General features: G+C 36.3%; 1 protein-coding gene across 2 annotated transcripts in view; it reads right to left on the bottom strand.

The window, feature by feature from the left end:
* Window positions 1–25,339, bottom strand: part of elp2 (elongator acetyltransferase complex subunit 2) — a 97,241-nt gene that overhangs the window by 36,980 nt on the left and 34,922 nt on the right. Inside the window, exons 9-14 of one of the 2 annotated variants that reach the window (XM_039736866.1) lie at window positions 16,810–16,905; window positions 10,301–10,404; window positions 8,015–8,146; window positions 5,324–5,473; window positions 3,119–3,310; window positions 2,430–2,499 (exon numbers count right to left, since the gene is read on the bottom strand). In XM_039736866.1, coding sequence (XP_039592800.1) covers window positions 2,430–2,499; window positions 3,119–3,310; window positions 5,324–5,473; window positions 8,015–8,146; window positions 10,301–10,404; window positions 16,810–16,905 — 744 coding nt within the window. The remainder of the gene's footprint in view (window positions 1–2,429; window positions 2,500–3,118; window positions 3,311–5,323; window positions 5,474–8,014; window positions 8,147–10,300; window positions 10,405–16,809; window positions 16,906–25,339) is intronic. The other variant, XM_039736867.1, reaches the window with a different exon arrangement.

Below are 25,339 nucleotides of genomic sequence, written 5' to 3'. Positions count from 1 at the left end.
ATATACATATACATACATATCTACATATATACACACACAGCTATTTCAGTATCAGTGCAATACGCTGTTTGTTAAAACGGTTGACTCCGCTCTTACGTGCAATAAAAATCAAATCATTCAGTTGTCTTTGCTCATATGTCATTTTAGAGCTGGACGCCTGGCATCTTTTTTTAGCCACAAGTTCGTTTCTGTTTGGTGTGAGGTTCTGTGTTGTGGAGATTCTCAGGATGGATTGCAGGTGCTCATCAGTGAGGCGACTCCTGTGTGCTGTTTTGTTATTCTTTATCACTGAGAAGAGCTTCTCACACAGATATGTGCTACCAAACATGCACAAGGTTCGAGCCGCATGTAGACGGACTTTTTTTGTTCTTCAAAGTCACCAAAGCGCCGTGCAAACTCAGTGCGCAATAACTCTAGTAAGCGGTAAGTGTTGGCAAGGCAGCTGAAGCGCTGCATTATGGGATCTGTAGTTTATTGTGTTACCAGCGCTTCATATACCCGGCTTTAATAACAATAATACAGTATATAAAATGATCTCGGGCGGATATAATTACGCCGGTCGGATGTGGCCCTGCCCTTGAGTTTGACACATATGGACTAAATAGAACTTGAAAAGATATATTTTTCAAATGTGATCGCAAATTCAGATAGAGTTGACGCAAGACTACAGCCTGCATGCCTCAATGAGTCATCCTCCCCTCGCTCTTACTTTTTTACCGTTCATCTAATGAATACACTGAGTATGGCTTTACCAAAACAATCATTGATGGCGAATAAAGTATCCATTATTCGAGTATGTAGAGCGGGATATATATATATACATATATATATACCCGCGTATCGCAGCGAGAAGTAGTGTGTTAAAAAGGTAGAAAAGAAAAGGGAACATTTTAAAAATAACGTAACATGACTGTCAATATACAGTATTTGTTTTGTGAGTGTTACTGAGTGTTGCTGTCATCAAGGATTTGATTATCATTATTTCTTTCAATCAGGTTCGTATTTGTAGGATGTGTTGTGTTCAAGTTACATTCCGTGTTTGTCAATCGTTGTAAAGATGACAGGTTTCATTCATCGATTTGTTTCTTACTGCATCAATAAACAGCTCGTCTTCTTCTTTATCTGAGACCTGACACACTGCATGCACAGGTTTTTTTTACACTGTCTTCCTTTAGCGGGACATTGACTTTTTCCACCGTGTGCTTTGTTTCCACAGTAGCTGCATTTATGAATATGCTTATCAGGCGCTTCATATTTTTGCTGCCTTTTCAATTGTGTAATTCGGTTTTGTTCAGCTCTTTGGAACTGTTGCTTTTATCTGTGCACTCGTCAGTTCACGTGAGCCACTCGGTGTACTTGCATCGAAGGTTCCCAGCTGTGCTGGTGCCATCTCATGCTATGTCCATAGCTTTATTTAATGTTACCTTAGTCCTGGCACTTAAAACTTTCTCTCGCAGTTTCGCTGAGTTTGTGTCAAACACCACCCTGACCATCTCATCTTCCTCTCCATAAGCACAGTCCTTCACCCGTGAATATTTACCCGTGGCAGTTTGCTATTGGATTGCCGCTGACGGACGGCCTTATATGGGCAGGCACTAAATTACAAACGCCAGCGCAGCCTGTCTATGAACTTAATTTAAAGTGTAGGTTTACATCGTGCTTTGTTTCCGAAGTAGCAGAACTCATGAATATAGTTGTATATGTCACTCGCTCGCTTCTTATTGTTTCGCTGCCTTCTCAATTATATAATGCATGTTTTCTTGAGCGCTTTTTTGAGGTCTTCCTGGTTTTCTATGTACTGCGTGATTACGTGGGAGGCGTGATGATGTCACACGAAACTCCGCCCTCACGGCGTTGAAGCTCATCTCCATTACAGTAAATGGAGAAAAACTGCTTCCAGTTATGACCATTACGCGTAGAATTTCGATATAAAACCTGCCCAACTTTTGTAAGGAAGCTGTAAGGAATGAACCTGCCAAATTTCAGCCTTCCACCCACACGGGAAGTTGGAGAATTAGTGATGAGTCAGTGAGTGAGTCAGTGAGTGAGTGAGGGCTTTGCCTTTTATTAGTATAGATGTAATCTTTTTCCTTAATAAAAAAATGACCAATTATAATATTTTTGTCTCATTTGTTTAACTAGTTTCTCTTTATCTACTTTAGGACTTGAGTGAAAATCTGATGATGTTTTAGGTCATATTTATGCAGAAATATAGAAAATTCTAAAGGGTTCACAAACTTTCAATCACAACTGTATGTTAAAGAAATAATAATGATAAAAAAAAATGTTGATCTTATACCTAACCTGACACTTATTCCAATAAGATATTGTATCTAACAAAATGTAAAACATAATTAAATGAAGACTTAATATTCTGATACACACCTAATGCCCTAGAATGAAATGAATAACATAAGCTGCAATCCCACCTGGAAAAACAGCCTTATTTGAGAGTCCTAAAGCTGGTATTCTGGCACCTTCTGGGAGATCTGCTGAATTCTTCACAAAATACAAAAAAAGGAAAGGATAATCTCAATATAAATTTTGTAGCATTTCAAAATGATTAGTACTGACTTCAAATAACATTCAATAAACCTTTAATTTATTAGATGAATCACAGTGGCACATGTGGGGCGTCTACTAAATTGCACAGTAATTGCCTGTAATAAATCCAGAGATGATAATTTTCTTTAGAAACACCATTAAAACTATTAGTAATATCAGCTTGATGATTACAAAGAGTGATAATTCATTAAAAGAAATTAGAATCTTTTCAGACCAATACTACTTTTTTCTGTTCTACTGTGATGTATATAGGAAATCATGAATACATATTAGGTTTAATAATAAAAACTAGTGAGTGCCTTGATAGATTTGGTATCTAATAATAAGAGTGCCATAATCAACAACTTGCAGCACTGGCATATTTAACTTTAAAAGTGTAAGGAAGACAGATGTATTAAAGCAGCAGCAGCTTTAAATCAGGAGGATACACTGCTTCTTGCAGATTAAATGTAGACTAAAAAGACAATTCCATCCATTCATAATCATTAAAATGTCTTAAAACACATGCAAATTCATAATAATTAAAAATGAACATGAGTAGTACTCCACTTACACTGGAAGCTAGAACCTTTTCTAAAGGTAATCCAGCAATGTTGCAGAAATTTTCCACAAAATTCCTTGGAGCACTAAAAACTCTGATAACTTTTTCATCAGCACCAGAGACAAACTGGAAGCCATTGATGATGCTTAAACACTGTAAATCATACCCATGGATCTGTGGTCTGGATATTTCATGCCATGATACCTGAAAAAGAATGTAATATGTGCAATGAATGATGGTTGATGGGTTATCCTTTAAAAAGTTTAAACTGTCTTAGAAAATTAAAGGATTGTGGTATATTAAGACTGCAACATACCACAGTAAAACAAGCTATATAAAGCTACTGTATGTACTCGCATTTAAGTTCTCCCGCGAATAAGTTGGGACTTGAATTTATTGTATAATTTCTGGTATTTTAATAATGTATTTTTAATGTCAGTCGTATAAGTCGAATGCGGAAATCTCACGCTATTGGTCCAAGAAATTATGATATGCTAACACCCACTTTAGAGAGTAACCACGAAGCACAATGCCTTTTTGTTCTATGTGGGTGTGACAATGCGCTGTTATCAGCGTGTGCCCCTAACTTCTCTCTCTCTATTGTGCCTATGTGACCACACTGTAATACCAAAACTATTCCAAAGTAACGTTTACACTGATGTGTGTTTTTTGTATCTCACACCCTCATACACCTTTATCATAAGAGCATCCCTTATCTACGATGGAGCGCTCGATCCGAACAAAATATGAAGTTGGTTTTAAATCAAACGCCCTTGAAGTAGAGAAAGAAATTGGTAACTGTGCTGCTACAACAAAATGCAATGCATCTGAGAAACTGATGCGAGATTAGAGGAGGCAGAAGATGTGATATAAAAATGTAAGTGTCACATTTTTGAATGGGCGTATAAGTTGGGGTCTGATTTTATGATCCATTTTTCGGATTTCAAGACCCGACTTATACATAAGTATATACGGTATATAAAAGATATTTTTAACTGCTTCATGTTAAGGCTTGACATACCTAAAAGGCAAATTTTCAACAAAAAGACGAAAACATCACACTTTTTTATTTTTTACAATATAGAATATTTATGTAAGTATAACATGATTGGGAAAATATTTAGTGGGCATGATGCTAAAAAAACAAGTTCATTGGTTTAACATTACAAATGGTACAATGGCAAACATTTTCATACAAAAATGTTTACCAAAACGTAGCTAAAAATTCACAACTTGTAGTTGCTGTAACATAATATTCTAGTCAGAAAAAAAAACCAAAAAAAGTGTTAATCACTTATTAAATTTAATGTAAGTAATTAGAGAGCCTGCATAATCTACATACTGGTTATGTAGTTTTCTGAGTGAGAGTGACAATTACTGGAGAAAGGAAATATTGCTTATTTAAATAGAAACTACTTTAAAAAAGGGAGTTAATACTAAGCAATGTGGAGTATAATTTCTGCAATATAAAATAAATGAAAATAAACAGGCCTTTCTCGAAGCTGTGGAAACTTTTGTCTTTAGTTTTCATCTACATGTAGACAGATTATATATAGATCATGTTCCAGAACTATTATATACAATCTAAACAGTTTTGGACATTTCTTTCTTTTTTTTTTTTTAAAAACTAGATCCCAAAAAATAATAGCCATACATTTCAGAAATTTTACACTCTGTGTTTTGTTTATTAAAAGTTTTACATTATGAGGGTACCGTGCTGCAGCAGAAACCTGTTGTATAAAGCAGAAGAAGAAGAAAAAAGATTCCAACCATGAAGTAGAGTGAATTTCGGGAACATGAACATTAAGATCCTGTACTGCATAAAACTGACTTCTAAAAGTGAATAGGGAGGGAAGGAAAAATAAAACATAGATGTTCCATGTGATGACTAGTCATATGCTGAAGCACAATTCTGATTTGAATTATACACTTGAAAGTTGCCAACTGTTGAGCACACAGAAAGTAGCAAACAAATGTCATTTTTCCAGTTTTTTTTTAAAGGATGTCCATGGGCAGAATTAATATTAAAAACCAACATTGGTGCAACCATAGAAAACGCTGCGCCTTCTGCTGGGCTTTTGTATCAGAATAAAGAAAAACTAAACTATTTATGTTAACAAAAATCATCTTAAGCCTTTTCCAAATTTAAGTTTAAATAAAAAATAGCAGGAAAATAATTAACAAAGATATTAGCAGATGCTACTTAACATATAGTACCTTTGTTTGACCTTTCTTTCTCCAGGGTGCAAATAGTCGAGTAGTCTGGTCAGAACCAACACTCATTATAAATTCTCCCTGAGGGTCCCAGCTTAGGTCCTGTACACTACCGAAGTGCCCAGAAAGAACAACAGCTGGAGTCCACTCTCCCTATAAAACAGAAATATTTTTTAATGGAAACTCTAGACCCATACACTATAAACAGGTTAAGTTTTTACTCAAATGCCCACAACATTTTCCCTCAACATTTCACGAGATCTCTGTCACTCTTAAAAGAACAGTAGCAGTTTAGAGCTGCTTTTTTCATTTTGTTAATAGCAAAATTAAAAAGTGAAAAATAAGTCCGCCCAAAACAGGTAAAGAAAAAGGTTTCAAATTACCACACTGTCGGTAGAAATTGAACTTTTGTCATGGACGGAACATAAAAGGTCACAGGCTACTGCATATTAAAAGACAATATCGACCGTAAATGATAATACTCAATTCAAAAACATTGAATTTTAAAATTTACTTATTACTGTTTTTCTGCACTGTGTATTTCAAGTCACTTTATCTTAATGTGCTCTAACAGTAAAATATATACACGAACAGTTTTAAGTTGAGATAATTGGGTATGGGTAAGGTACCGTACATATGAAAATTTTCTCTCTATTATAAAAAAAAATCTTGCGATGATATGAGACTTTTTTTCCTGCGACGAGACGTGATCTTTTTAAGGGAGATCTTTTGAAGAGAGACATTTTTACTTTCCGCGAGACGGACAAGTCACGTCATACTTTGGAAGCAAGTCCAGTGATACAAATGATCACACAGCACGGCAGGAGCAGCAAGCCAGCAGCTGATCGAGCAAAGAGGAGGTAAAAAAACAACTGTTACTTGTTTCCCAATGTATCACCATTTAAAAGGGGTTTCGGAGGAGAGACTGTCTCCTTGGTATGTGCCCCACTCTTCACAACAGCGCATAGCGCTGGCAGGGGAGGAAAGAGGATGGTGAGCGAAGTGAGCAGGGGACAAAGCCCCAAGTTTTTATAATTATTATTATTATTGCTGCATTATATACAGAATAACACCAAAGTGGAATTCAGCTACTCAGAAATTTCATTTTAGAATAAGGGTACTGATTAAAGGAATCACTGACACCATAAAGATAAGATGGATTACATACAAAAAACTGCATATTCCAAAGATACCTAATTAACCAAAGAAATATGCTACTGTACAAAGCCAAATAGAAGGCTACAAAACTGTATGACCCTTGAATATTAAGGGAAGGCTGGGGCATTGAAAAGCACCTATGCTGCCTAATATGCTAATCTACACTTTTTGTAACATCAAGAAATCAAAATATTAATGTTAAAAATATATAGGCACTAACTTCAAAAGCAGAGCATGAGTAAATAATGACGTGTCTGTTTTTTAATGATCCAGTGGGGTCCATATAGGTTCATTTCCCATTTTGCACTTAGTATTGCCGAATTCATAACTCTGTGAAAATCGTTTTATGTGCATTTTTTGGACTTCTAAATTTTTTGACTACATTCACTACATTATCCTGCTTTCAAAGTGGACAAAGATTGATATATTTTTGTTACACATTCAGAGATGACTCATGTGTGTATGGTTCATGTTAGAGTTAATGCAGCCAGTACCTGGGTATACTTCTACAAAATATGTTAACACAGTTCAGTCAGGTTGGGGAGCATGCACTGGTACAGCAGATTACCACACTCACCACATGACGAAAAAGCTCGGGATCCCAGTTGGCAACCCCCAAAGCAGACACATGGTCCAGTCCCACCTCTGGAAATGACTGTATCTGCCGCAGTGAGATGTTACATGGGTGTCCCCTTTGGCCTGGTCCAGCCATTCGGGGTTTCAACAATGAGGATCCTGCGAGCCGCATCACCCTCAGGGGAATCGCACCATATGGCCATAGACCCATAATTGACACTCCCTCATAATGCAGGTAATGTGCATCATTTACAACTCCACTCTGTGAGCAACTGCTTGTTCAACACAAAGTCAATCCAGTGGTACCCAAGGATTGTCTTAAGAAAGACAGTACCAAAGGACCTCAGTCTTCAACTCAGGTCGCTGAATAGCATCCAAGTCATGTTACCATATAACAAAACAGAAAGCACCAGGACTCTAAAGTCTTGTACATTCGTCTTTTTGCAGAGATATCTGGAGCAACACGAACCCCTTTCCAACGATCTCATGACGCACCCCCCGCTCTCCCAATCTGTTTACTGACTTCACAGGAAGAGTAACCAGAGACATGAATGATGCTGCCAAGGGAAGTAAACCTCTCGACAAGGTCAACACTCTCTCTACAGACAGACACGCTTTGATGGCTATGCCCAAGAGGTCATTAAAGGCCTGGATCTTGGTTTATATCTAGGACGCTTGCAAACCCAGGCTCTCAGACTCCTCGCTCAGTCTTCTGAAAGCCATGATCAGAGCCTCCATTGACTCCTTGAAGATCACAGCATTGCTGACAAAGTCGAGTTCATTGGATCTCTCTATACCAACAGATTTCCTACAGCTGCTGGACGCAACAAAATTTTTTGTCAGCAAATATAGTACTATCTTTCAGCCAAACCTAAAAGTCAATATTTAACACAAATAGGCTTCATGTTTTTTTTTTTTTTTTTGCTATAGATAAATAAGAAATATAAAACAATGTATTACCTTTGTGAAATTATTCTGGCGCCAGAGATGTAGAGCTCCATGAAATGCATGAGCAATTATCAAAGACCCATCTGGACTAATCTGACAGCCATAGAATCCAAGAGTATTTCCTCCAACCTCACCAACTCGAATCTAAAATATTGAAACCAATTTACATTTTAAAACATGCAAGTACTACTGGTGCTGTATGCAATGCTCATTTTATTTCTCATCTCTAAAATAATTAGAATTATTAAGAAATAATGCTTTACAATTAAGGGCAAGTTGTTTAGAGTCGTTTACCATAAGTAGAATTTGAATTACTTTAGGTACTCACATATAAGCCAGCTTTGCATATAAATAATAGTAATGTTACAAAACATTACTAATAACACTAATAACACAAAGAATGCAGAAGACATACTATTGTATGTATTTATAAATATATGTATATACACAAGAAACAGAAAGGACATTAACAAATGACACACTACAAATACTAGGCTGACCTTGTTATCTTTCTCTCTTAAAGAGGGCAGTCATGCAAGCTGTATCTCCCTTAATCCTTGTTCAACCAATTAAACACCCTTGGAAACAGTGCTCACTATTGGGATTCTGAATGCATTTAAGAGGATTTCTGATCTTTTAAATGTTAAAATGGGCAAAACTTTAGCTTTGATTTATGAATTTTCCACTCTTGCATTTTGTTTCAACAAACAGCTTTTCTTTCTTTAGGACAATGTATGTGTGTATGTTCATGTGCCTATGACTGCTCAGGCTGCAGTGCTAAATGTAGTATAGCAAATGAAGAATCTATTCTGGCTAAAGATTGACCGAACTCATAAAACTTTATCAATCTATCCATGTTCTACCCAACATGGGGACAGTAGGACCTAGGGCCTACTTGGTAAGATGATACAGTAGAAATTGACATCAACAAAAGTCAGTTTTGTTAAAGGTCAAGTTTTCTCGTTATGCTACTTTTTATGAAAAGAAATTTGGTTCACTGCTGGGGGCTGGCACCCTGCCTGGGGTTTGTTCCTGTCTTGCACCCTGTGTTGGCTGGGATTGGCTACAGCAGACCCCCATGACCCTATGTTAGGATATAGCGGGTTGGATACTGACTGACTGACATTTGGTTCAGCTTGGCCAATTTGAATTATTTCTTTATTAAACATTTTAATGTTTTTACTAGCATTACTTGAATACTCCTTACTTAGGAAATATAATTTTTCTCCATCTTTCAGCTAAATAGATTGTCCAAGACAGGGTCATTACAAATGTTTCACCAATACCAAATTAAACAGGTATTGTTTTTTTTTTTTTTGTTAAGAGGCCACACATTTCTCATATTTTGCTACACAACTGAAATCATTAATTTTCCTAAGTCCTAATTATGGGAGAAGAAAAGTAAAACATGCTTAATTTCCCCTAGCTTTTCAGAGTTTTCAATGGCTGTTTCCACTTTCTTGAGTACACTTTGGATTCCAGAGACTGCTCTCAAGATGGTACCAAACTCAGAACCACCACTGGATTATGAAATCCGTGAAAAATGGTACACTCAATTCTGGAAGGCTTTTCTGTTGTTTCGGGGGTGATAAAAAAACTGGATAAAAACCACTAAAAACATGAAAGATGGCAGCCAAATATGTGTTTATTGGTAATATACTTTAATCATGAACTTATATTGTGTGCTTGGGCTATGAGTTTTACTGTATGACAACTAAGAACGTTAAACAAGCCAGTAAACCACTTTCCACCTTAGCAGAGAACAAGAACTTTAACATTATGTATTAATATGCAAACTACATGTTAATGTTACAGATCTGTACTGTGCCAAAAAGTACCAATTAATTATTTTTGACATGCAGCAGATTGCCAGTGACTGAAACAAATTTCAAATGATATTTACCAATTCATTTTAAACTCTAAATCTGATACAAATCTACATTTCTAAGAAAAAGTACTTCACATATATATTTTTAAAGTGTTATTTTATGTGGTTGCCCTGTTTACTATAGATGTTTTCTGACAAAATAAAGAGTGGAGTGTGTTTGCACGATGTAAAGGTGTTTAATTGTGGCTTATTTGGTTTTGTGGCTAAAAGAGACTGCTAAAACTTTACGATTAAAAAAAAATTCCAGATCTCTAGAAGACTATCTTTTATAAGAAGAATGGACTTTCTACTAAAGCAATTTCCCAAAGTATATTCACAAGCTCATTTAGATGAGAATGAACAAAGAAGTTTATGAATTTTATCCACATATAATTATAAATAAAATAAATAATAAAATAAAACACCATCACCTGTTCCAGCCATACACCAGACTCTTCGTCAGGAGCCCACAAAATCATAGTTTTGTCCATTGAAGCAGAAAGTAAGCACATTGGCTGTTGAATACTGCCATCTTCTGGGGATAAAAATGGTAAAGAAAGGAAGAAGTTGCTAGCACCATACTTAATTTTCCTGCACTCACCTTGTATTTCTCTATGGGTGCATGCATATAACCAAAGGGGGAGCTAGTGCAACAAACCTTACAATCCCTACTTTAATTAATAAATATCAGTCTACTATATACAAGACAAACTTTGAAATGTTTTACATTTATTCCAATTCAATGCAAAAAAGAAAATATACAGAAAGATCTTACTGAAATGACAGAAGTCAGTAAAATAAATTAAAAAAAATAGTCTGCATCATTCTATGACTTACCTTGTTCGGTCAGGTTAACAACAAACATAATGAAGCTTCCAAACCTCACAATCGTTCAAATGTCACTTCTGGTAAAAATTAAAAATGTTCTCCAATTCCAGTATTGCTTCAACTTGAGGTTAAAAGTGCCCTACACTGACATCTACTATGTTTCAAGAGAGGGACAATGCAGATAGTATTTGTGCCTCGTTAATACAAAAACTATGCGAAAATGTAAGGCATGTAACTGAAAAATTGCCAGCTTCTCTGGACATAGCCTTCTAGAATTTTATCTCTTTCCTGCAAGTAGTTTGGACAAGTCATATAGTAGCTTGAGAAATAAAGCCTATTTTGGTAAAAATTAGTTAAAACATCCAATATTGATGTGTTTGAATGTATACATTTTTACAATCAATTTTTGACCTCTGTACTGTTATTCTCCAAGCCTCCTTCAAACAGTGGACTGTTAAATTTCCATCCCTGCTCTTTGAAGGTTCTTCATGATGTTACTGACTGCTGTTTTTTTTTTTTTTTCTTCACTGCTCTCACCATTCATCTGTCATCAGTAGTTGTTTTCCTTGGATGACCAGTTCAATGCCTGTTGCTCAGTACACCAGTGGTTTCCTTGTTTTTCAGGACATTTCAAATTGTGGTACTGGGTATGCCCAATGTTTCTGAAATACCTCTGATGAATTTTCCACCTTTTAACAGCTTCGGAATGTCATGTTTTTCTCCCATAGACAGCTCTCTGGTCTTCATGTTGGTCTGCCCTTTTTAACTACAAATGCAGTCTTCACAGGTGAAACCAAAAACTTAAACTGAGAGTAGATATCCAGAGTGACTTAATGAGGAAAAAATCAACTTTATATGACACACCCACATAACAAGAAACACCTGTCGATTGTCATGTGCCAATACTTTTGCTCACTTAAAAAACTGGATGGTTTGATGCAAAATGTACTATGTTGTTTAACATATCTACATGCACATAGCATGGAATAAAAGCTGAAACTCTCATTGGCCGTCTCATAGTCATCTTCTGATCTCACAAACAAATGTCTTCAGGAAAAACAAATTGGCCTTGCTGTTCCAATAATTTTTGTGTGAACTCTATAGAACTATTTTTTTTTGATTATCCAAGTTAATTTTGCAAACAGTCCAAATTTAATATGACTTGTATAAATTACTACTCTTGAATGTGCATTGAATGTGAAAAATTAATAAAAAGTAATTTGTCAAACTGATGTCACCTAAAAGTAACCTGTAAACAAAAACACCATGCTTACTGCTGCACTATTTCATGTTTTTTTCGGTGCAAATTTGGCAGATTATGATGGCATATTAAAGAAATAAATCAAAAATCACAGTTGTTGCTTTGAGCACAGTTTTACTGTCATATCTTTATGTAGAAACCTGTGGACAAAAAAGTGGCATCACAGCTGGTGGGGCAAGATGTGGAAGAGTTTACGGCAAAACAGTTTCATAATCTAAGAATGTCTGTCTATAGCAGCCTCTAAATACTTAACACAACATCTGACCATAAGATCCTCTCAGAAAAACAGGCACTGCATTGGCAAGCAACAGATGCAGAGTGCCATACACAGTCCAACAAGAAAGCTGGTAGTGAGCGTGTTTTTCTAAAAAGCATGTTATGTTGTAATAGCAGACTAAATGACCCAATGATATGACGTTCATGATGTCCAGATGGGGAGCGATTTGCAGACAATTCTAATTTAAGCATTCAAACTCCGGTCACATTCAAGTCACATATATCTATATCGGTCTACATCTGATTTGAAACATCAGGATTCAATGTGTTTTTTTTCTGTTCACATCTCTATAAAAAGATGCAATTTGTATCACATAAAAAAAAACTTTAAACTGACAGCAAATTAAACTCTTACAAATGAAACCTCAATAAACATACACATTTAGGTTAATTTAGGTAAAAATACTAACTTGCTCAATACAATCAAAACATTCAATGAATGCAATATCACCATTTGTTCGATGTTAGAGAAGTTTTCCAAGGAGAAAATGAACCCAGAGAACCTTTAGTTAAAATGGGGCAAATATGATCACCATGGCAGTGAGTAAAGAACAAAGGGTGATATTTGCCAAGATTTTAATCACAGTTTGAACGTAAGGAAGTTTGTGAGATGCTTATACCAGTGATGATGAATCTTTTGGGCTTGGCATGTCAGAAATTCTGAAAATGGATAACTTGACTCTGCTGGTGTGTCGCCCTGCTAAACAAGAGAAACAATTCTTTACATGTTCATTTATTCAAAAAAATACAACCCAATCATATGTGCTGCTTTGTATTATAAAAGTAAAGAGAAAGTAAGAAAAAATTATATGCACACTAATAATTGGGCTTAAAATAGTGCACTAAAATATTACCCTACTTTTAATAGTAATTTTGAATTGAACTGAAAAAAATTGAACACACTGCATTTTATTTGACATTAATTAATGATTTTTTTTTTTTTTTTTGCACAGAGTTTTAATAGACAAGCCTGAAACTGATGGTACAGTGCATCCGGAAAGTATTCACAGCGCATCACTTTTTCCACATTTTGTTATGTTACAGCCTTATTCCAAAATAGATTAAATTAATTTTTTTCCTCAGAATTCTACACACAACACCTCATAATGACAACGTGAAAAAAGTTTACTTGAGGTTTTTGCAAATTTATTAAAAATAAAAAAACTGAGAAATCACATGTACATAAGTATTCACAGCCTTTGCCATGAAGCTCAAAATTGAGCTCAGGTGCATCCTGTTTCCCCTGATCATCCTTGAGATGTTTCTGCAGCTTCATTGGAGTCCACCTGTGGTAAATTCAGTTGGTTGGACATAATTTGGAAAGGCACACACCTGTCTATATAAGGTCCCACAGTTGACAGTTCATGTCAGAGCACAAACCAAGCATGAAGTCAAAGGAATTGTCTGTAGATCTCTGAGACAGGATTGTCTCGAGGCACAAACCTGGGGAAGGTTACAGAAAAATTTCTGCTGCTTTGAAGGTCCCAATGAGCACAGTGGCCTCCATCATCTGTAAGTGGAAGAAGTTTGAAACCACCAGGACTCTTCCTAGAGCTGGCCGGCCATCTAAACTGAGCGATCGGGAGAGAAGGGCCTTAGTCAGGGAGGTGACCAAGAACCCGATGGTCACTCTGTCAGAGCTCCAGAGGTCCTCTGTGGAGAGAGGAGAACCTTCTAGAAGGACAACCATCTCTGCAGCAATTCACCAATCAAGCCTGTATGGCAGAGTGGCCAGACGGAAGCCACTCCTTATTAAAAGGCACATGGCAGCCCGCCTGGAGTTTGCCAAAAGGCACCTGAAGGACTCTCAGACCATGAGAAACAAAATTCTCTGGTCTGATGAGACAAAGATTGAACTCTTTGGTGTGAATGCCAGGCGTCACGTTTGGAGGTAACCAGGCACCGCTCATCACCAGGCCAATACCATCCCTACAGTGAAGCATGGTGGTGGCAGCATCATGTTGTGGGGATGTTTTTCAGCGGCAGGAACTGGAAGACTAGTCAGGATAAAGGGAAAGATGACTGCAGCAATGTAGAGAGACATCCTGGATGAAAACCTGCTCCAGAGCGCTCTTAACCTCAGACTGGGGCGACGGTTCATCTTTCAGCAGGACAACGACCCTAAGCACACAGCCAAGATATCAAATGAGTGGCTTCAGGACAACTCTGTGAATGTCCTTGAGTGGCCCAGCCAGAGCCCAGATTGAATCTGATTGAACATCTCTGGAGAGATCTTAAAATGGCTGTGCACCGACGCTTCCCATCCAACCTGATGGAGCTTGAGAGGTGCTGCAAAGAGGAATGGGCAAAACTGGCCAAGGATAGGTGTGCCAAGCTTATGGCATCATATTCAACAAAGACTTGAGGCTGTAATTGCTGCCAAAGGTGCATCGACAAAGTATTGAGCAAATGCTGTGAATACTTATGTACATGTGATTTCTCCGTTTTTTTTATTTTTAATAAATTTGCAAAAACCTCAAGTAAACATTTTTCATGTCATTATGGGGTGTTGTGTGTAGAATTCTGAGGAAAAAAATGAATTTAATTCATTTTGGAATAAGGCTGTAACATAACAAAATGTGGAAAAAGTGATGCACTGTGAATACTTTCCGGATGCACTGTAGGTGCTTTGTGCACTTGAAGTCCAAACAAGCAGCACTAACTTCATCTATCAGTCAGTTAGTTTCTTTTGTCCATTTTTATGTTGTTTAACTTCAAGAATAAGGTCTCGCAAAAGTATAACGCAGAAAATAAGCGAGTTTTAGGAGGGATTAAGAGGGACAGTTGAGAGGAATATAATGAAGACTACTTGCCCTCTGCGGAAGTGTAACCACGGAGAGAAAACAATGGCAGCACTGCCCTTTGCAGACTCTATGGAGACAGTATACCAAAATAGTCTTTGAGGTTGATAACTTCCTTACCTCTGCAGCAGTGTTGTTTAGTGAAGCTCTTTACTGCACAATAGGGGAAAAAACAATGGGATAACCCTTATATCATACATATCTGTATGTACATGAAAATATCATGAACGCAGTATGTATGGGATATGTACGAGATAAGGGTTATCCCGAATTTTTTTTTTTATTATTGTCCGGTTCAGAGCTTCCGTAATTGTTGAACTGGCTCCTGGCACAAAATAATTTAATACATTTCATATGAGCAAAAAAATGTAAAACCTTTTACACAAACTATGATAGTGTGCTCATTTTGGAGACTGCAGTTGCAGATCTTACACTTATGCCATGAAAAGAAGCTACTGGTTAGAAGTCAACTGAACTGTGTAGTCGCTGTGAAGATTATGTGCTGATATGGATGGTGAGAATCAATTTTAAGCTCTGGGTGGTGCAAGGTCTCATATTTAATATATTTTTGTTTGTTCAGTTTCTTTGGTAACTCAGGTCTTAGTGAACACTAACATGTCACCCAAAATGTCGTGGAGTGTCATCTTTGACATGTGTGTCATAGGTTCACCATCACTGGCTTATACTCTGAATTAAATTAGTCTTTAGCAATTATTCTAACTTAGTCCTGTTGCAGTATAGTTTCATTTTCATATGTCACATTTGTATCTCCTACATACTGTTCCTCCAGTTAGGGGATCATCATTACTATTACTATTGGTGGTGGTGTTGTTACTGTAGTTGATTTATGAAAAATTAAACACTATAAATAAAAATTTCAACCACAGAAATTACTTCAATCTACTTGTTTAATACTTACGTTAGTTATTGTGAATATTCCCTGTAAACTCCAAAGTAGCCTAGAATATCTTCTAATAATTTTTCCAAACTAACAATCAATAATCTGTCATGTATCAAAGACCAGGCTTTAAAAACATTTCTGAATTTTTAATGTTTCATGTGAATTACAGTATTATTGCAGTTGGACCACTGTTGCTGAATCAATGGCATGCTGTTGAATGTGGCTAAACTGAATGTGGATCTGGGATTTTATTTCAAGACAAAATAAACAGGGCCAAACAAAAACAAAACCTTGAGGAGAACCCGTTTCAATCAACTAGGGGTTACAGTTTAGGGGGAAGACTTATTCATCAGCTGAAAAATGATTAAAGGCACAATGCATAAACTAATAAATCATGATCTGAAAAGAACGTTCGTAGACCAGAATAGTCCTGTCAGAGCTCACACATGAATCCAACTAAAAGTCTCTGGTATGACATGAAAATTTCTGTGCACAGACACTTCCATTTAATTTGACAGACTGGGGAGAGAACATGCATTGAAAATTTAAATGTACAAAACTCTTACAGACATTCCCAAGAAGACTATAATTGCTGCTAAATTATGTACTGTACAAAATATTGAATCATGAGTATGTGAAAATACCAGGTACATGAGAATGAAGTCATACATTTGGAATGACCATCCATAAATAAAAAAATACTTACAATTCAAAATATACTGAATTAATTGTGTTAGTAAAGGAAGGAAAATGTCAATGTGTTAAAACCTGGAGTTGTAACAGGAACAAAATGTGAAAACACTGGGGAGACGAGTAATGTCTATACACATGAAAGGTATGAAAAGCTTTGTATTATTGTAATACTCATCTCACCTTTCAAAAGGGGATTCTGCCAATGTATACCATATACCCAGTTTTCGTGGCCTGCCAGTACAGCCTCCAAAGTAACTGCAAATGTTGTTAAATGTCCTAAAGAGAAATTAGACAACAGATTCAAAGCACTTCTCTGAAACAGTCATTCTAAATATGTACATCATCTCCCTTTATATGCAAGGAGGATTGCTGACAATGATTGTGTACTAGATGAAAAACACTTCTTTTATTTAAATTGGCTATTGAATATAAGGAGACCATTTAATTATTTCACAATCTTAAAAGCTTACTTTTGAGAAAAATCATTTCAAATAGATAAAATGAAATCTTGCAGTGATTTTTTTCTTTAAATGTGAACACTTCTTTTGCTCCTTAGGAAGTATTTTAAAATTTATTAAAAGAAACAGTGCCACAACATCTTAGAAAACAAAAACAAATGTATGTTACCATGCTTTTGATAAAGAATGCAGAGTCCTTGAATTTTTATGCTGAACTGTTCTAAAACTCTTGCTTGTATTAATACATAAGATGAATTTTATAATGGTCTAAACTAAAATTTATTAAATTATTATCTCCCTAATCTAAAGAGTCCAACATGTCTACTGCCTCTGCAATGCAAAAAAACCACCAATCAGTGAATCCATAAGGAAGCTCTTTCTTATATTATAGATATACATACATGCATGCATACACACACAAAAAAGTACAGCTATAAATATAACCGAGGTACTGGTTATTGACTTTCACCAAATCAAAGAGCCTCTATGTCCAGTCACTAATGAGGGAATGCATGTAGAAGTGTCGCCCTCCAAAAGGTACTTGGGGGGTTCAGATCAATGACTGGTTCGACTAGTCTTGTGAAACAGAGGAACTATATAAGAAAGGGCAGCGTAGGCTTTTTTTCTTAGGAGACTATGTTCCTTTGTGTGTAGCGACATCCTTCACATCTTCTACAACTCTTGTGATTTCCAGTGCAACTTTGTACATTATGGTGTGCTCAGCTGGAAAAATCACTTCAGGAGAGGCCCACTGAATCAACAAGCTATTTAAAAGGGCAGGCTCAATTAGAAGACGTACTGTGGACCCCATGTATGTACTAGTGACCCCATGGATGTACTAGTGTGGGAGAGAATTAAAACAAAACCGAGTGCCACTATGAACAATGCTGCATATCCTCTCTGTGACACATTAACACTGAATACTTTCAGCCAATGAATTATTTAGCAGTAGTGTGTCAGGAAACAGTACTGGAGTTCCTTTATACTAACTGCAGCACAACTACATAATGCCTCACTGTGACAGTGACTGTCAAGTCAGAAGTTTTCTTTCTTTTTAAATTTTCTTCCTTTTTAATTATTCTGGTATGTGTTCAGACTATAATGTGTGTGTATAGACAGGTATATTTATTTATCGATCTGTTTATGTTTTTATTTAATTAAAAAGCTTTTGCAAAAAGCCAAATTTCCACCTGGAGACAAATAAAATTTTACCCATTTTTTATACTGCATAATCTATAGCTATATAGATAGCTTGAGATTAAAAGAAGGTGACAGGCTGATGTCTTTTATTTCTGATTAAATCTTCATAAATTCTGGGGATCTCTTATACCAATGGCAATACGCCCAAATAATGTTTCACTGTGACTGTGATTGCCAAGTGGGAAGTTGTCTTCCTTTTTAGTCATTCTGGTGAGTATTTGATAGGGGGTTGTTGATTGTCATAATAATACTTATTTATTAAACTTCTATAAAAAGCCAGATTTTCCTCCGGGGACAAGTTCATTTGTTATAAAAATGGGCAGTTAACACTAGAATTACCAGAGCATACGAAAAAAACCCGTAGATCCATCCCACCTTAAATTGCTTCTTAAAACCATTATCACCTCTCCGCCAGCCTCCTTTGTCCTGTAAATGTGCCGATAAAAACAAACTGCAAGCAGCCGGCTATTCCATCCCCCACCGACTCAGAATGTGCACAAATTTCTCCGAGCTCATGCCTCGATTATCTGGGAGTGAAGTGGAGTTTTACAGCGGAAATAATAGATCATTATTTGGAATAAACGCATTTCACGTGTGTTCCATTTCTACAGTAATCCGTGTAAACACATTTTTAAAACAGAAACGTTTTTCATATAGTAGTAGTAAATGATAAAATGTAGGCATAAACTATACGTATGAAGCCTGAAGTCCAAATATCAAAGAAACAGTTTCACAAAAGGTACAAGTATAACAGAACAAGCATGCTTTTGTTCAAAAATATAACTTCAGAATGAAAGCCGCCTTAGCATGCCACATTAGCGTAATGGTATCAGCTGCTGACTAGTAATCAAAAGGTCATGAGTTCAATCCCGCACGACTCAGTTTTGAGAAGTAAACTGCTCTTATTCTTACTATTTTAAAATAAAAACATACATTTGATTTCAGTGTGTAACAACCAGTGTAATTTATGATACTTGTAAAGGTTAGTTTTTTTTTTTTATTCACTTTCATTCTCTCAGTCGTGTTCAAGATCCTTCCCTACCTCCCCCCAATCTGACACTGCTGTTTTCACATAAAGATGCGCTTTAGCTCTGCAGCATACTTGTGACTGCATTCTCGTAACAATGCTTGCGAACTGCAGTGCCTGTGTGCAGTGTTCGTGGCATTACACGTCTATTTTTTGAGCATGCCCATGTCGCTCAAACACAGGAACATATGTTGGTGTACAAGTATAACAAAACAAGTGCACTTCTATTCTAGACTATAAGTGAAGAAAAAATAAAGCAAGTTACAGTAGGCGGTTGATACGACAGCTTGCGTGCTGCAATGCTAAGAACTGCCGATTTCCTATCCGTGCTATATAAAATCATCACATTCAAATATTAACAATTCCCACACACCCTTCCTACATTCACAACATGTGTACTTGTTGCAGTGTACACGTCTCTCTGTACTATGGTTCCTATTACACTGAATGAGCTCCTGACACTGTACTTTCTTCCCTATATAAATAATATTCGAGCTGTAGCGCATCTCTATGTGAAAACAGCAGTGTCAGATTGGGGTTAGGGAAGGGGGTTTTATCATGAACGCGACTAAGAGAATGGAACTGAATTAAAAAAACAAAAAGCTAACCTTTACAATTATGCATTTACACTGGCTCTTACAGACTGACTGAAATCAAATGTATGTTTTTATTCTAAAATAGTACAGTACATGCAATATTGTTTGAAAACGAACAACGTCAGATCGGGTTTGAATACACTCTGACGCTGTTACAGAAGGAGTCAGCTTATTCAGTGCAGCAGTTTCAACACACAGTACATGCAATATTATCTGAAAATGAACAGCGTCAGATCGGGCGCATATTCAAACCCAATCTGACGCTGTTCGTTTTCAAATAATATTGCACTAATGCGATGTTTTTACATATATTGTCTCTTTCATTAATCTTGCAGTTTGTAATCAGTGACCGCGTGTTTTTTCCCTGATCTTGCCAGTTCGCAGATGTTACTGTATGATGGTGTTTCTTTTGTACTCCAGGACACGCAGAGGACAGAATAGTACAGAGCAGTAAGTTCTGTGCTATATGCAATCAGATATAGCTGTTTTTTATATAATGCCTTCCCTGTTTATTTATATATCTAGTGCCTTCTCTGCCTGTCTGTCTGTCTGTCTGATGTAGGAAGGGCGTGTGGGAATTGTTAATATTTGAATGTGATGATTTTATATAGCACGGATCGGAAATCAGCAGTTCTTAGCATTGCACCAAGCAAGCTGTTGCATCATCCGCCTATTGTAACTTGCTTTATTTTTCTTCACTTATAGTCTAGAATAAAAGTGCACTTGTTTTGTTATACTTGTACACCAACATATGTTCCTGTGTTTGAGCGACACGGGCATGCTCAAAAAATAGACATGTAATGCCACGAAAAGTGCACGCAGGCACTGCAGTTCGCAAGCATTGTTATGAGAATGCAGTCACAAGTACGCTGCAGAGCTACAGCGCATCTTTGTGTGAAAACAGCAGTGTCAGATTGGGGGGAGGTAGGGAAGGATCTTGAACATGACTGAGAGAATGAAAAGTGAAAAAAAACTAGCCTTTACAAGTATCATAAATTACACTGGCTGTTACACACTGAAATCAAATGTATGTTATTTTAAAATAGTAAGAATAAGAGCAGTTTACTTCTCAAAACTGAGTCGTGCGGGATCGAACTCATGACCTTTTGATTACTAGTCAGCAGCTGATACCATTATGCTACCGTGGCAGTTGTAATGAGTATGTGTCAATGTGGCATGCTAAGGCGGCTTTTTTCCTGCAGTTATATTTTTGAATAAAAGTATTCTTGTTCTGTGATATTTTTACCTTTTGTGAAACTGTTTCTTTGATATTTGGACTTCAGGCTTCATATATTATATAGTTTATGCCTACATTTTGTCATTTACTACTACAATATGAAAAACGTTTCTGTTTTAAAAATGTGTTTACACGGATTACTGTAGAAACGGAACACACGTGAAATGCGTGTATTCCAAATAATGATCTATTATTTCCACTCTAAAACTCCACTTCACTCCCAGATAATCAATCAAGGCATGACCTGGGAGAACTTTGTGCACATTCTTAGTCGGCGGGGGATGGAATAGCCGGCTACTTGCAACTTTTCTTTATCAGCACATTTAGATTAACAAAAGACACTGGTGGAGAGGTGAGAACGGTTTTAAGAAGCGATTTAAGGTGGGACGGATCTACCGAGTTTTTTCGTAGGCTCTGGTAATTCTAGTGTTAAACAGTTAAAAAAAATGCAAGTTCATAATTGTTTATACTGTACATTTTTTTACTGCTTCACTTTACTTTTACTGCACTTATTATGGTGAGGATTGCGATAGCAGTATGCTAAAATGAACAGATCAAGGCACTTGATCCTGAAGATCAAGGTACTCTATTCTGAGAAAAATTTCCAGTACCTTAAGGGGAATTGCAAGATGTTCCAGCACCTCAAAGGTATATATCAAAGATATAATCAATCCAGAGTGATCTGATGCTGACCCTAGGTCTTTCCCAAATAGGCTGAATTTCGTGCATTGGCAGAGGGCTAAGCCAATAACTGCAGACTGAGTAGTAAATGGGACGTTTTGCCTAAGGACTTAGATCCTTCTTTACTACAAAGATACAACATTTTTGAAAAATACTGCTGCTACACTAATATTTTAGCCATTCTCAAAATCATCACTTACCCAACTCATGAACAAGACCCCTGAGACACTTGAACAACCCTTACACATAAGAAGCAAGCTACATTTTCTGAGAAAAGCCATGAACTCAAATTTGGAGGTAGAAAATTTTATCCCAACTGAATTATACTCAGGCGTGAACCTTTCCAATGAGAATCAGAGACCATAGTCTAATAATGTCAACAACACATTACTGCAAACAACAAATGTGCAACCTTTAGGTTCCCACACTGAATACTTTCCAAACCCCAGCTACAGCATGATATCCTGCCCAATGAAAATTCAGAACAAAAGAGGAGACAAGATAACCGGCAATTCAAACCCATGCTTAACACTAGAATTACCAGAGCCTACGAAAAAACTTGTAGATCCGTCCCACCTTATAACACTTCACTCCTCTCCGTCACGTCTTTTGTCTTCTAAATTTGTGGCTAAGCAGCAAAAAGCAAGCAGGTTTTTTCAGCTCAAGTCTGTTTTCCTGCATGTCAGTTGCTTGGAGTTGTACAGAGTGAGAAGTCAAGCAAAATGACACCTTTTATAAATACTATATCGTTATTTGGAACACTTGCATTTCATGTGTGTTCCGTGTCTACAGCGATCTATGTAAACACATCGTTAAAACAGAAACGTTTTTTATATTTTAGTCATAATTGACAAAATGTAGACATGAAGTTTCTAATGTGTGAAGCCTGAAATCCAAATATCAAAGAAACAGTTTCACAAAAAGTAAAAATATTTTATTAAAATATAACTACAGAAAAACAACCCGCGTTAGAATGTGATATTGACATGCATTTGCTAAGAGCGCTGTGGTGGCGCAACGCTTTCAGCTCTTGACTGGTAGTCTGAACTTTACGGGTTAAATTCCAGATGAGTCCGTTTTGAAAATTGAGCTGCACGTATTCTTACTATTATGAAATAAAAATATAAATTTGATTCCAGTCTGTAACAGCCAGTGTAATTTATGATACTTGTAAAGGTTATCTTTTTTTTTTTATTCTGTTATTCTCTCAGCCGCGTTCACGATCCCAACTCAAACCCCATAGACCCAGTAACGTTTTTGACACTGCTGTTTTCTCAGACACGCTATATCAGAGGCAAACTCAAATCATGATGACTGTTCTACATCGGATCAAGAATGCACTTTTGCCATTGCTGTACTTTGACTATGTACATGGGAAGCACTGCATTTGTGACTTTACACTGTAGGAAGTAAGTAAATAAAGGTAATAACATTAGATCTGGCTCTTACATACAAAGGATGGTGCATGCACCAAAACATACAAAGGACAGTAAATGCGCCCAAAACATTAACATTTATATGTTACTTACATAAAAGCCAGATCTAATGTTATTTTCCTTTGAGTTTTTTATTTACATGATGACGGTTCTACGTTCAAGAATGGACTTTTGCCATTGCTGTACTTTGTATATGTACATGGGAAGCTCTGCACTCGTGACTTTATGCTGTAGGATTTAAGTAAATAAATAATATCTATATAGTAATAACAGTAATTTTATTATTATATAGCAGCTTCCCTGTCTGCCTATCATATACTGCCTTTCTTTCCTATCTAGCTATATATCTATCCCCTTAACTGTTTTTTATATATCTATTATACATTGCCCTATGGGGTGCCAAACAGGCAATTACAATGATTTTCAGAATATATAAAGTCATTCCTGAATATATAAAGTCAGAGTTAGAATATATAAAGAATATGTAAAGTCAAAGCCTGATTATATAAAGTCAGAATATATAAAGTCATTACCGAATATATATAAAGTCAGCGTCAGAATATATAACCTCAGATTATATTGATATTGATTGAAATGACTCAAGCACATTTTTAGTAAACTCAATGAGTTCCTACTACAACGTAATGAACTAAGTTAACAAAAACATCTTCAGAAAAATATTTTAAAAAACCAACTGTTTAGTTAATTCATTCAAAATGATGTATGTACCCGGGATTTTGAACACTATATTTATTTATTCTTTTTGTATGGGCGCATTTTTGGACGAACCTCAAAAGCCCGATCGACTCTGAGTGGCTTCTGTCGAAGTTTACCTTTCACTAGTACGAGTGAAATGACAAGCATGGAAATTTTACATATTTGGTAATGACTTTATATATTCTAAGTCTGACTTTATATATTCAGTAATGACTTTATATATTCTGATGCCAATTTTATATATTCAGGAATTACTTTATATATTCAAGTTTTGACTTTATATATTCCGAAAATCATTGTAATTGCCTGTTTGGCACCCCATAGAGCACTGTATAATAGATATATAAAAAAAACAGCTAAGGAGATAGATATATAGATAGATATGAAGGAACGGTAATATATGATAGGCAAACAGGGAAGCTGCTATATAATAATAAAATTACTGTTATTACTATATAGATAGACAGGGAGTTAAGGCAGGCACAACGGTGAAGGTTAGAAAAAGAAAACATTGCAAACTTTTTCCACCTGACAGTACAACTAGCTACATGCTTAATGAGAAGCAATATTTATTGGACTTGCCAACACACAAACTTGTGATTAATGTGGTCATGCAATGAAACATTTATTGGAAATGCTAGAAAGGTTTTTGGAATACCAGCCTATCATCTGAGCAGCTCTGCATACTGAATAGGCAGCAAAGTTGCTACCATTGTGATTGGCATGCAGTGTGCTAGTCTGCAACACAGTCATTTTCAATGTTGTGACACATGATTGTCACATAGGAATCTGCTGGCCTGGATGTTCAGATGTTGCAAGTTAGGGTTGCTCTCTTTGCTGACTTGAGACACGTGGCAATGCTTTGTTTAAGATCTTCATAAACCCTAGGTACAACAACTTTATTCGTTTGCTTTCTGGTTGGTATAGCAAACCACAGTTTAGAAACCTATATAACTTGTTTAAAGCTCGTTTTCAAAAAGGTGTAGGGTCTTATATCTTTAAAGATAAAAACTACTATAGATTCTGTTATTTTTTGGGCATGAGGAGAAAAAAATGGAAGCTTGGAGTTACCCGTTGTCTTCAGTATGGATTGTCTAGTTTGGATGTCGACTGAGATTACGTTTATGGGTGACGTTGAGACAAATTATTTCTCAAATTTGTTGTGTTACAATACTTCTGAGCTGCACAGCTTACATATGGATTTGCTTTTATTCAGTTGTTCATATTTAAAATCCCTAAAGACTATGAAAAAAAACTTGTAATCCCAGGCCACCTTAAATTCCTTCTCACCTCTCTATCAGCATCTTTCGTTTTGCAAATGTGTCAATCAGCACTAACAGCAAGCAGCCTGTGCTATC

This window comes from Polypterus senegalus, chromosome 15, assembly GCF_016835505.1.
Source record: "Polypterus senegalus isolate Bchr_013 chromosome 15, ASM1683550v1, whole genome shotgun sequence".
Taxonomy (NCBI): domain Eukaryota; kingdom Metazoa; phylum Chordata; class Cladistia; order Polypteriformes; family Polypteridae; genus Polypterus; species Polypterus senegalus.
The sequence above is the reverse complement of the archived record's forward strand: the minus strand, read 5'-3'. Positions and strand labels throughout refer to the sequence as shown.